General features: G+C 53.5%; 1 protein-coding gene across 1 annotated transcript in view; it reads right to left on the bottom strand.

The window, feature by feature from the left end:
* The window catches only part of LOC144490284 (plexin-B3-like), a gene marked incomplete at its 3' end in the record, with an annotated part of 38,771 nt that overhangs the window by 4,434 nt on the left and 20,568 nt on the right, over positions 1 to 13,769 (bottom strand). Inside the window, 5 exon segments of the mRNA XM_078208062.1 lie at positions 5,246 to 5,412; positions 7,208 to 7,301; positions 9,682 to 9,804; positions 10,781 to 10,909; positions 12,224 to 12,326. Coding sequence (XP_078064188.1) covers positions 5,246 to 5,412; positions 7,208 to 7,301; positions 9,682 to 9,804; positions 10,781 to 10,909; positions 12,224 to 12,326 — 616 coding nt within the window.

The following is a 13,769-nucleotide window of genomic DNA, read 5'->3' as shown; positions in this document are numbered from 1 at the left end:
CTGTCTCTGTCTCTCTCTCTCTGTCTCTCTCTCTCTCTGTCTGTCTGTCTCTGTCTCTCTCTCTCTGTCTCTCTCTGTCTCTGGAGGCTGCTGTGTGGGGCTGTCAAAAGACAGGTGTCTCTCTGTCCCTCTCTCTCCAGAAGTGTACAAAACGCTCTCGGACTCTGAAAAGTGCAGTATGTGAGCCTGGAAGTTTCTAACTGAATGTGAAGAGAACTTTAAATCCATAAGAAGAGTATTGCTTGAATTGGAACTAACAGAGATAGGTTAGCAGTTAGGAATTGTATCTTGTCTTGTTTAAATATTGTTGAATTGTTAAATGTTAAGCTGATTCATTTGTTATTGTTAAACTGTGTTGGTAAATAAAGTTTGTGTTGGTAAAAGCTTCCCAGTTTGTCGGTAGAATCACACCTGGAGTGAAACACCTTGTCCTCACACTAATGTCAAAATATAAAAACAGTTGGGGTTTAGTCAGACTTAATGATGTCCAACCTTACGATGGAAGGAAGGTCATTGATGAAGCAGCTTAAGATGGTTGGGGCCTGGAATTCTAATCCTGAGGAACTCCTGTAGTGATGTCCAGTGATTTCCAAGACCACAATCTACAAAGGGTTGCGAATGTAGCCCAATCCATCACTCAAACCAGCCTCCCATCCATTGACTCTGTCTACACTTCCCGCTGCCTCGGGAAAAGCAGCAGCATAATCAAGGACCCCACGCACCCCGGACATTCTCTCTTCCACCTTCTTCCATCGGGAAAAAGATACAAAAGTCTGAGGTCATGAACCAACCGACTCGAGAACAGCTTCTTCCCTGCTGCTGTCAGACTTTTGAATGGACCGACCTCACATTAAGTTGATCTTTCTCTACACCCTAGCTAAGACTGTAACACTACATTCTGCACCCTCTCCTTTCCTTCTCTATGAACGGTATGTTTTGACAATAATAAATCAAATCAAACCCCTCCCTGTCTCCCCTTCCTCACTCCCTCTCTCTCTCACTCCCCCTCTCTCTCTCTCCCTCCCGCCCTCTATCTCTCTTCCGCTCTTTCTCTTTCCCCCTCTCTCCCCCTCTCTTTCTCTCCCCCTCTTTCTCTTTCCCCCTCTCCCTCTCCCCCCTCTCTCTCTCTCTCTCTCCCCCCCTCTCCCTCTCCCCCTCACTCTCTCCCTCTATCTCTCTCCCTGACCCTCTATCACTCCCACCATCTCTCTGTCTCTGTCTCTCCTTATGCACCTCCCACTCTCTGTCTCTCGCTATCACTCTCTCAATCTTTGTCTCTCCCCCCGTCTCTCCCCCCATCTCTCCCCCTGTCTCTCCCCCCGTCTCGCCCCCCGTCTCGCCCCCCATCTCTTCCCCTGTCTCACCCCCCGTCTCACCCCCCCGTCTCTCCCCCCGTCTCGCCCCTGTCTCTCTCAAGAGAAGACAGGAAGGTGGGTTGAAGTGTGTCTACTTCAATGCAAGGAGCATCCGGAACAAGTTAGATGAACTTGGGGCGTGGATTGGTACTTGGGACTACAATGTTGTGGCCATTACGGAGACGTGGGTAGAACAAGGACAGGAATGGTTGTTGGACGTTCCGGGGTATAGATGTTTCAGTAAGTGTAGGGAAGCTGGTAAAAGAGGTGGAGGAGTGGCATTGTTAATCAAGGATAGTTTAACGGCTGCGGAAAGGCACTTTGAGGGGGATCTGCCTACTGAGGTAATATGGGCTGAGGTTAGAAATAGGAAAGGAGTGGTCACGTTGTTAGGAGTTTACTATAGACCCCCAAATAGTAATAGAGATGTGGAGGAAGAAATTGCTAAGCAGATTATGGATATGTGTGGGGGTCACAGGGTAGTTGTCATGGGGGACTTTAACTTTCCAAATATTGATTGGAACCTTTGTAGGTCAAATAGTTCGGATGGGGCAGCTTTAGTGCAGTGTGTGCAGGAGGGTTTCCTGACACAATATGTGGATAGGCCGACAAGAGGTGAGGCCACATTGGATTTGGTACTGGGAAATGAACCGGGCCAAGTGTTAGATTTGGTTGTGGGAGAGCACTTTGGAGATAGTGACCACAATTCGGTGTCTTTTGTTATTGCAATGGAGAGGGATAGGGCCGTATGGCAGGGCAAGGTTTACAATTGGGGGAGAGGTAATTATGATGCGATTCGGCAAGAATTAGGGGGCATAAGATGGGAATAGAAACTGTCAGGGAAAGGCACTCATGAAAAGTGGAACTTTTTCAAGGAACAAATACTGGGTGTCCTTGATAGGTATGTCCCTGTCAGGCAGGGAGGAAATGGCCGAGTGAGGGAACCATGGTTCACGAAAGAGGTGGAATGTCTTGTGAAAAGGAAGAGGGAAGCTTATGTAGGGATGAGGAAACAAGGTTCAGATGGCTCCATTGAGGGTTACAAGTTAGCAAGGAATGAGCTGAAAAAGGGGCTTCGGAGAGCTAGGAGGGGGCATGAGAAGTCCTTGGCGGGTCGGATCAAGGAAAACCCCAAGACTTTTTACTCTTATGTGAGGAATAAAAGAATGACCAGGGTGAGGTTAGGGCCGGTCAAGGACAGTAGTGGGAACTTGTGTATGGAGTCAGTAGAGATAGGCGAGGTGATGAATGAATACTTTTCTTCAGTGTTCACCAAGGTGAGGGGCCATGTTTTTGAGGAAGAGAAGGTGTTACAGGCTAATAGGCTGGAGGAAATAGATGTTCGGAGGGAGGATGTACTGGCAGTTTTGAATAAACTGAAGGTCGATAAGTCCCCTGGGCCTGATGAAATGTATCCTAGGATTCTTTGGGAGGCAAGGGATGAGATTGCAGAGCCTTTGGCTTTGATCTTTGGGTCCTCGCTGTCCACGGGGATGGTGCCAGAGGACTGGAGAGTGGCGAATGTTGTTCCTCTGTTTAAGAAAGGGAATAGAAATGACCCTGGTAATTATAGACCGGTTAGTCTTACTTCGGTGGTTGGTAAATTGATGGAAAAGGTCCTTAGAGATGGGATTTACGACCATTTAGAAAGATGCGGATTAATCCGGGATAGTCAGCACGGATTCGTGAAGGGCAAGTCGTGCCTCACAAATTTGATTGGATTTTTTGAGGAGGTAACTAAGTGTGTTGATGAAGGTAGGGCAGTTGATGTCATATACATGGATATTAGTAAGGCGTTTGATAAGGTCCCCCATGGTCGGCTTATGATGAAAGTGAGGAGGTGTGGGATAGAGGGAAAGTTGGCAGATTGGATAGGTAACTGGCTGTCTGATCGAAGACATAGGGTGGTGGTGGATGGAAAATTTTCGGACTGGAGGCAGGTTGCTAGCGGAGTGCCACAGGGATCAGTGCTTGGTCCTCTGCTCTTTGTGATTTTTATTAATGACTTAGAGGAGGGGGCTGAAGGGTGGATCAGTAAATTTGCTGATGACACCAAGATTGGTGGAGTAGTGGATGAGGTGGAGGGGTGTTGTAGGCTGCAAAGAGACATAGATAGGATGCAAAGCTGGGCTGAAAAATGGCAAATGGAGTTTAACCCTGATAAATGTGAGGAGATTCATTTTGGTAGGACTAATTTAAATGTGGATTACAGGGTCAAAGGTAGGGTTCTGAAGACTGTGGAGGAACAGAGAGATCTTGGGGTCCATATCCACAGATCTCTAAAGGTTGCCACTCAAGTGGATAGAGCTGTGAAGAAGGCCTATAGTGTGTTAGCTTTTATTAACAGGGGGTTGGAGTTTAAGAGCCGTGGGGTTATGCTGCAACTGTACAGGACCTTGGTGAGACCACATTTGGAATATTGTGTGCAGTTCTGGTCACCTCACTATAAGAAGGATGTGGAAGCGCTGGAAAGAGTGCAGAGGAGATTTACCAGGATGCTGCCTGGTTTGGAGGGTAGGTCTTATGAGGAAAGGTTGAGGGAGCTAGGGCTGTTCTCTCTGGAGCGGAGGAGGCTGAGGGGAGACTTAATAGAGGTTTATAAAATGATGAAGGGGATAGATAGAGTGAACGTTCAAAGACTATTTCCTCGGGTGGATGGAGCTATTACAGGGGGGCATAACTATAGGGTTCGTGGTGGGAGATATAGGAAGGATATCAGAGGTAGGTTCTTTACGCAGAGAGTGGTTGGGGTGTGGAATGGACGGCCTGCAGTGATAGTGGAGTCAGACACTTTAGGAACATTTAAGCGGTTATTGGATAGGCACATGGAGCACACCAGGATGATAGGGAGTGGGATAGCTTGATCTTGGTTTCAGATAAAGCTCGGCACAACATCGTGGGCCGAAGGGCCTGTTCTGTGCTGTACTGTTCTATGTTCTATGTTCGAAATCAAATCAAAGTTAATCAAGTTGAAATGTCCTGGGACTGATATGGTTTGACTGAGAGGAAGACCTTCACTCGGAGCGATGCGCGACCTTGCGAACCCCGAACCCTGTTGACACCTGACCCAGCGTGACGGTAGACGGAGGACGGGCACTGCCGCGGCGCCCCCCGTAGTCGAACAGCCCGCTGTGCGTCCCGGCTCACGACCGATGGCGGGAAGCTGGGGTAAGGTGTGTGAGGTGGGGGGTGTGAGGGGGGGGGGTGTGAGGTGGGGGGTGTGAGGTGGGGGGTGTGAGGTGGGGGGTGTGAGGTGGGGGGTGTGAGGTGGGGGGTGTGAGGTGGGGGGTGTGAGGGGGGCGGTGTGAGGGGGGGGTGTGAGGGGGGGGTGTGAGGTGGGGGTTGTGAGGGGGGGGGTGTGAGGGGGGGGTGTGAGGTGGGGGGTGTGGGGGGGGGTGTGAGGTGGGGGGTGTGAGTGGGGGGTGTGAGGGGGGGGTGTGTGAGGTGGGGGGTGTGAGGGGGGGGTGTGAGGTGGGGGGTGTGAGGGGGGGGTGTGTGAGGTGGGGGGTGTGAGGGGGGTGTGAGGGGGGGTGTGTGAGGTGGGGGGGTGAGGGGGGGTGAGTGAGGTGGGGGGGGTGAGGGGGGGGTGTGAGTGGGGGGGGTGAGGGGGGGGTGTGAGGTGGGGGGTGTGAGGTGGGGGGTGTGAGGGGGGGGTGTGAGGGGGGGGTGTGTGAGGTGGGGGGTGTGAGGGGGGGGTGTGAGGGGGGGGGTGTGAGGGGGGGTGTGTGAGGTGGGGGGGGTGAGGGGGGGGTGTGAGGTGGGGGGTGTGAGGTGGGGGGTGTGAGGGGGGGGGTGTGAGGTGGGGGGTGTGAGGTGGGGGGTGTGAGGGGGGGGGTGTGAGGTGGGGGGTGTGAGGGGGGGGTATGAATGTAAAACCGGCGCGAGCTCACCTGCTGGATGTCGGGTAGTGGGCAGGTGTGGACCACCCGGGCGTGGCAGGAATCCCGGTAGACGCAGCTGGGCGCCCCCGTCCCACACCAGACGCAGCCGAATCTGTCCTCGGTCACCTGACAACGGCTGCAGTCTGGACGGCCGATGGCGCAGTTGTAGAGGGTGACTGCAGGAGGGGGAGAGAGAATCACAGACACTGTCCACCCAAACCCCCCACCACTAAACATCCAAACTAGAAGCAGGAGGCCATTCGGCCCTTCCAGCTTCTCCCCCATTCATTACGATCACGGCTGATCATCGAATTCAATATCCTGATCCCCACCTTCCCCCCCATATCCCTCGACCCCTTTCGCCCCAAGAGCGATATCTAATTCCTTCCTGAAATTACACAACGTTTTGGCCTCAGCTACTTTCTGTGGGAGTGAATTCCACACATTCACCACCCTCTGGGTGAAGAAATTTCTCCTCACCTCAGTTCTGTTGGGGAGAACTTCAGCAGTCACGGGCATTCAGCCTCTGATATTCGGGTAAGCGTTCTCCAAGGCGGCCTTCACGACACACGACAGCGCAGAGTCGCTGAGCAGAAACTGATAGCCAAGTTCCGCACACATGAGGACGGCCTAAACCGGGATCTTGGGTTCATGTCACACTATCTGTAACCCCCACGACTTGCCTGGACTTGCAGAATCTCACTAACTTTCCTGGCTGGAGACAATACACATCTCTTTAACCTGTGCTTAACCCTCTCTCCACTCACATTGTTTGTATCTTTAAGACTTGATTACCTGATAAGATTCGCATTCCAACCATTATCTTGTAATTGAGTTTGTCTCTCGATACGCCCTGTTTGTGAAACAAATCCTGCACTCACCTGATGAAGGAGCAGCGCTCCGAAAGCTTGTGCTACCAAATAAACCTGTTGGACTTTAACCTGGTGTTGTGAGACTTCTTACTGTGCTTACCCCAGTCCAATGCAGGCAACTCCACATCAGTTCTAAAAGGTTTCCCCCTTATCCTCAAACTATGACCCCTAGTTCTGGACTCCCCCCACCATCGGGAACATTCTTTCTGAATCTACCCTGTCTAACCCTGTTAGAATTTTATAAGTTTCTATGAGATCCCCTCTCACTCTTCTAAACTCCAGTGAATATAATCCTCACCCACTTAGTCTCTCCTCATATGACAGACCTGCCATCCCAGGAATCAGCCTGGTAAACCTTCGCTGCGCTCCCTCTATAGCAAGGACATCCTTCCTCAGATAAGGAGACCAAAACTGTGCACAATACTCCAGGTGTGGCCTCACCAACGCCCTGTACAATTGCAGCAAAACATCCCTATCCCGATACTCCAATCCTCTCGCTATGAAGGCCAACATACCATTCACCTTCTTTACTGCCTGCTGTACCTGCGCGCTTACTCTCAGCGACTGATGCACGAGGACTCCAAGGTCTCGCTGAGTTTCCGCCTCTCTCAATTTACACCCATTCGAGTAATAATCTGTCTTCCTATTATTGCTACCAGAGTGGATTACCTCACATTTATCCACATTATGCTGCATCTGCCATGCAGATACCCACACACTCAGCCTGTCCAAATCACACTGAAGCATCTCTGCATCCTCCTCACAGCTCACCCTCCCATCCAAGCGGGAAACGGGGGCAGAAAATTGGCACACAGGAAGATCCCGCAAATCGCCACATGATAAACACCCAGATCATCCATCGCTGTCAGCTGTGGGAAAAATATTGGCCTCAGAACACCATCTCCCCGCCTCCCCCATTCCTCCACCCCCCCCCCCTCCACCCCCAGCCTGAGCCATTCCTCCAAACAGTGGCAGAGTCGGATCACTTCGTCTCCCACTCCAGATGGCAAGGTGAGAGGTCTCGGCTCCAGCTCCCGACACCCGGTGACGCCTGAACGTTCCAGACCTGCTCCCGGAAGACGGATATCCAACCACTCACCTTTCAAATCAGCCAAGCTGTCGATTCGGAAAGGGAACTCAGTCTCCAGAAAAACATCAACTTCATATTCCATTCTCTCCCCCGAGTACTGAAACTGCACAGGAAAGTAAAACAGGCACATTCACTGCCTCTCTCACACACTCCCGGGTATCTGTTATTCTATATAAACCACTCCGAACCCCTCGATTCGATTCCAGTCTGTAACTCACTCCCGGGTATCTGTTATTCTATATAAACCACTCCGAACCCCTCGATTCGATTCCAGTCTGTAACTCACTCCCGGGTATCTGTTATTCTATATATAAACCACCCCGAACCCCTCGATTCGATTCCAGTCTGTAACTCACTCCCGGGTATCTGTTATTCTATATAAACCCCCCCGAACCCCCCGATTAGATTCCAGTCTGTAACTCACACCCGGGTATCTGTTATTCTATATATAAACCACCCCGAACCCCTCGATTAGATTCCAGTCTGTAACTCACTCCCGGGTATCTGTTATTCTATATATAAACTACCCCGAACCCCTCGATTAGATTCCAGCCTGTAACTCACTCCCGGGTATCTGGTATTCTGTATAAACCACTCCGAACCCCTCGATTAGATTCCAGTCTGTAACTCACACCCGGGTATCTGTTATTCTATATATAAACCACCCCGAACCCCTCGATTAGATTCCAGCCTGTAACTCACTCCCGGGTATCTGTTATTCTATATATAAACCACCCCGAACCCCTCGATTAGATTCCAGTCTGTAACTCACTCCCGGGTATCTGGTATTCTGTATAAACCACTCCGAACCCCTCGATTAGATTCCAGTCTGTAACTCACACCCGGGTATCTGTTATTCTATATATAAACCACCCCGAACCCCTCGATTAGACTCCAGCCTGTAACTCACTCCCGGGTATCTGTTATTCTATATATAAACCACCCCGAACCCCTCGATTAGATTCCAGTCTGTAATTCACTCCCGGGTATCTGTTATTCTATATATAAACCACCCCGAACCCCTCGATTAGATTCCAGTCTGTAACTCACTCCCGGGTATCTGTTATTCTATATATAAACCACCCCGAACCCCTCGATTAGATTCCAGTCTGTAACTCACTCCCGGGTATCTGTTATTCTATATATAAACCACCCCGAACCCCTCGATTAGATTCCAGTCTGTAACTCACTCCCGGGTATCTGTTATTCTCTATATAAACCACCCCGAACCCCTCGATTAGATTCCAGTCAATAGCTCACTCCCGGGTATCTGTTATTCTATATATAAACCACCCCGAACCCCTCGATTAGATTCCAGTCTGTAACTCACTCCCGGGTATCTGTTATTCTATATATAAACCACCCCGAACCCCTCGATTAGATTCCAGTCTGTAACTCACTCCCGGGTATCTGTTATTCTATATATAAACCACCCCGAACCCCTCGATTAGATTCCAGTCTGTAACTCACTCCCGGGTATCTGTTATTCTATATATAAACCACCCCGAACCCCTCGATTAGATTCCAGTCTGTAACTCACTCCCGGGTATCTGTTATTCTATATATAAACCACCCCGAACCCCTCGATTAGATTCCAGTCTGTAACTCACTCCCGGGTATCTGTTATTCTATATATAAACCCCCCCGAAACCCTCGATTAGATTCCAGTCTGTAACTCACTCCCGGGTATCTGTTATTCTATATATAAACCACCCCGAACCCCTCGATTAGATTCCAGTCTGTAACTCACTCCCGGGTATCTGTTATTCTATATATAAACCACCCCGAACCCCTCGATTAGATTCCAGTCTGTCGCTCACTCCCGGGTATCTGTTATTCTATATATAAACCAGCCCGAACCCCTCGATTAGATTCCAGTCTGTAACTCACTCCCGGGTATCTGTTATTCTATATATAAACCACCCCGAACCCCTCGATTAGATCCCAGCCTGTAGCTCACTCCCGGGTATCTGTTATTCTATATATATAAACCACCCCGAACCCCTCGATTAGATTCCAGTCTGTAACTCACTCCCGGGTATCTGTTATTCTATATATAAACCACCCCGAACCCCTCGATTAGATTCTAGTCTGTAACTCACTCCCGGGTATCTGTTATTCTATATATAAACCACCCCGAACCCCTCGATTAGATTCCAGTCTGTCGCTCACTCCCGGGTATCTGTTATTCTATATATAAACCACCCCGAACCCCTCGATTAGATTCCAGTCTGTAACTCACTCCCGGGTATCTGTTATTCTATATATAAACCACTCCGAACCCCTCGATTAGATTCCAGCCTGTAGCTCACTCCCGGGTATCCGTTATTCTATATATAAACCACCCCGAACCCCTCGATTAGATTCCAGTCTGTAGCTCACTCCCGGGTATCTGTTATTCTATATATAAACCATCCCGAACCCCTCGATTAGATTCCAGTCTGTAACTCACTCCCGGGTATCTCTATGTCGGTTTTCAGTACCTGGTTTTCCTGGCAGTCGATGATGTACTTCCTGTGATTTTGTTGGTCTTTCTGTACAACTGCCTTCAGTTTCTGTGGGGGGTTACCCACGTCGAGCACACACTGATACCCCGATTGCTCACCCTGAGGGGGCAAAGCAAACATTCTCAACTGAGTGTTAGGGTGTTTGGAACCTGAAACGGCGCCAGGAGAATTTCCTGGATCCCTGTCTCTCTCCGAATGGAAAACGCGCCATTAGCGGAACCGGTTCCGGAGAATGGACTCCGAGAAGTCGAGGATATTCCAGCGTTGGGGAGCCAAGAGTGAACAGTGATCACAATGTATTCACCTTCAGAATCATTACAGAGCCGCACTTGGATGTTGTCAGGCTTAAGAGGCCATGAGATCGGCAGAGATGGCTATCTGGGGCTGGGGTGGCGATGGCCTAGTGGTATTATCACTATTAATCCAGAAACGCAGCGAATGTTCCGGGGACCCGGGTTCGAATCCCGCCACGGCAGATGGTGGAGTTTGAATTCAATATAAAATATCTGGAATGAAGAATCTACTGATGACCTGTTGTCGATTGTCGGAAAAACCCATCTGGTTCCTTTAGGGAAGGAAATCTGCCGTCCTTACCCGGTCTGGCCAACATGGGACTCCAGAGCCACAGCAATGTGGGTGACTCTCAACTGCCCTCCAAGGGCAACTAGGGATGGGCAATAAATGCTGGCCCAGCCAGCGACACCCGTGTCCCAGGAATGAATACTCAAATAGGGAGGGTGGGGGGCTTTCTACGGGGAGGCGGGGCTCTGTGTGGGGAGGCGGGGTTCTGTGAGGGGAGGCGGGGTTCTGTGCGGGGAGGCGGGGCTCTGTGCGGGGAGGCGGGGCTCTGTGCGGGGAGGCGGGGCTCTGTGCGGGGAGGCGGGGCTCTGTGCGGGGAGGCGGGGCTCTGTGCAGGGAGGCGGGGCTCTGTGCAGGGAGGCGGGGCTCTGTGCAGGGAGGCGGGACTCTGTGCAGGGAGGCGGGGCTCCGTGCGGGGAGGCGGGGCTCTTTGCGTGGAGGAGGGGCTCTTATCGATTCTGGAATATTCCGTTAAGCCCGACGACAAAAGACTCACCTCCAATAGGTTGAGGTTCCATCCAATCAGCTTCAGCGCTCTGTGTTGCCCCACGGGAATCAGCGGAGACCCCTCGATCCGCTCCACGTAGGGGCAAAGGTCGGGACCCCTCATCGCAGACTGGTGGTCCTGAGGCAGAGAGAGAGAGAGAGTGACGGGTCAGTCCAGAGAGAGGGGCAATCATTCTGAACCACCCCCAACACAGCCCCCACCGCACCCCTCCCTCAGCACTGACCCTCCCACAGTGCGGCGCTCCCTCAGCACTGACCCTCCCACAGTGCGGCGCTCCCTCAGCACTGACCCTCCCACAGTGCGGCGCTCCCTCAGCACTGACCCTCCCACAGTGCGGGGCTCCCTCAGCACTGACCCTCCCACAGTGCGGCGCTCCCTCAGCACTGACCCTCCCACAGTGCGGCGCTCCCTCAGCACTGACCCTCCCACAGTGCGGCGCTCCCTCAGCACTGACCCTCCCACAGTGCGGCGCTCCCTCAGCACTGACCCTCCCACAGTGCGGCGCTCCCTCAGCACTGACCCTCCCACAGTGCGGCGCTCCCTCAGCACTGACCCTCCCACAGTGCGGCGCTCCCTCAGCACTGACCCTCCCACAGTGCGGCACTCCCTCAGCACTGACCCTCCCACAGTGCGGCGCTCCCTCAGCACTGACCCTCCCACAGTGCGGCGCTCCCTCAGCACTGACCCTCCCACAGTGCAGCGCTCCCTCAGCACTGACCCTCCCACAGTGCGGCGCTCCCTCAGCACCGACCCTCCCACAGTGCGGCGCTCCCTCAGCACTGACCCTCCCACAGTGCGGCGCTCCCTCAGCACTGACCCTCCCACAGTGCGGCGCTCCCTCAGCACTGACCCTCCCACAGTGCGGCACTCCCTCAGCACTGACCCTCCCACAGTGCAGTGCTCCCTCAGCACTGACCCTCCCACAGTGCAGCGCTCCCTCAGCACTGACCCTCCCACAGTGCGGCGCTCCCTCAGCACTGACCCTCCCACAGTGCGGCGCTCCCTCAGCACTGACCCTCCCACAGTGCGGCGCTCCCTCAGCACTGACCCTCCCACAGTGCGGCACTCCCTCAGCACTGACCCTCCCACAGTGCGGCGCTCCCTCAGCACTGACCCTCCCACAGTGCAGTGATCCCTCAGCACTGACCCTCCCACAGTGCGGCACTCCCTCAGCACTGACCCTCCCACAGTGCGGCGCTCCCTCAGCACTGACCCTCCCACAGTGCGGCGCTCCCTCTGCACTGACCCTCCCACAGTGCGGCGCTCCCTCAGCACTGACCCTCCCACAGTGCGGCGCTCCCTCAGCACTGACCCTCCCACAGTGCGGCGCTCCCTCAGCACTGACCCTCCCACAGTGCTTTGAGGCACTCGATATACCTCCTGAAATATGTGGACCTAGTTTTGTGAGAAGATGGGGTCAGCTGAACTCACGTTCTGGTTTAAGAGTGGCTTCTTGCAATCTGCTTTGTACGTACAGAGATGCGATTCCAAACACCATTTACAGTTCCACTCACTGGTGACGCACGCCCGGCACCTGGGGTGGGGGGAGGGGGGGTCCAAAAACAAAGGAAGGTCATGTCAGTGTCTACGCCCGGTCAAACCCTTCGCAAAGCCCTCTGACAGTTACTGAGGGACATCCTCCCCACGGTGCCTTCGAACTAACTCTCCGAGTCAGACATGGCTCGTACTGCGTTTCCCACTGCTGCCTCTCAGCGCCAGGGACCCGGGTTCGATTCCCGGCTCGGGTCACTGTCTGTGTGCAGTTTGCACATTCTCCCCGTGACTGCGTGGGTTTCCTCCGGGTGCTCCGGTTTCCTCCCACAGTCTGAAAGAGGTGCCGGTTAGGGTGCATTGGCCGTGCTAAATTGCCCCTTAGTATCCAAATATGTGTAGGTTCGGGGGATTCGGGGGAGAATGTGGGGCTCGCTCCCACGGGAAGTGGGGGAGAATGTGGGACTCGCTCCCACGGGGAGTGGGGGAGAATGTGGAACTCGCTCCCACGGGGAGTGGGGGAGAATGTGGGACTCGCTCCCACGGGGAGTGGGGGAGAATGTGGGACTCGCTCCCACGGGAGGAGTGGGGGAGAATGTGGGACTCGCTCCCACGGGAGGAGTGGGGGAGAATGTGGGACTCGCTCCCACGGGGAGTGGGGGAGAATGTGGGACTCGCTCCCACGGGGAGTGGGGGAGAATGTGGGACTCGCTCCCACGGGGAGTGGGGGAGAATGTGGGACTCGCTCCCACGGGAGGAGTGGGGGAGAATGTGGGACTCGCTCCCACGGGGAGTGGGGGAGAATGTGGGACTCGCTCCCACGGGGAGTGGGGGAGAATGTGGGACTCGCTCCCACGGGAGGAGTGGGGGAGAGAATGTGGGACTCACACATACAGGGGGGTTTACAGAGATAAGGAGGGGGTGTAGGGGCTGGAGGAGGTTACAGAGATAGGGAGGGGTGTAGGGGCTGGAGGAGGTTACACAGATGGGGAGGGGTGTAGAGGCTGGAGGAGGTTACAGAGGTAGGGAGGGGTGTAGGGGCTGGAGGAGGTTACAGAGATAGGGAGTGGTGTAGGGGCTGGAGGAGGTTACACAGATGGGGAGGGGTGTAGGGGCTGGAGGAAGTTACAGAGATAGGGAGGGGGTGTAGGGGCTGGAGGGGGTTACAGAGATAGGGAGGGGTGTAGGAGCTGGAGGAGGTTACAGAGATAGGGAGGGGGTGTAGGGGGTGGAGGAGGTTACAAAGATAGGGAGGGGGTGTAGGGGCTGGAGGGGTTAACAGAGATAGGGAGGGGGTGTAGGGGCTGGAGGGGGTTACAGAGATAGGGAGGGGGTGTAGGGGCTGGAGGGGGTTACAGAGATAGGGAGGGGGTGTAGGGGCTGGAGGAGGTTACAAAGATAGGGAGGGGGTGTAGGGGCTGGAGGGGGTTACAGAGATAGGGAGGGGGTGTAGGGGCTGGAGGGGGTTACAGAGATAGGGAGGGGG

The sequence above is a fragment of the Mustelus asterias genome, unplaced genomic scaffold (assembly GCF_964213995.1).
Source record: "Mustelus asterias unplaced genomic scaffold, sMusAst1.hap1.1 HAP1_SCAFFOLD_3109, whole genome shotgun sequence".
NCBI classification, from domain to species: domain Eukaryota; kingdom Metazoa; phylum Chordata; class Chondrichthyes; order Carcharhiniformes; family Triakidae; genus Mustelus; species Mustelus asterias.
Note: the sequence above shows the minus strand (reverse complement) of the source record. Positions and strands in the feature narration are given on the sequence as shown.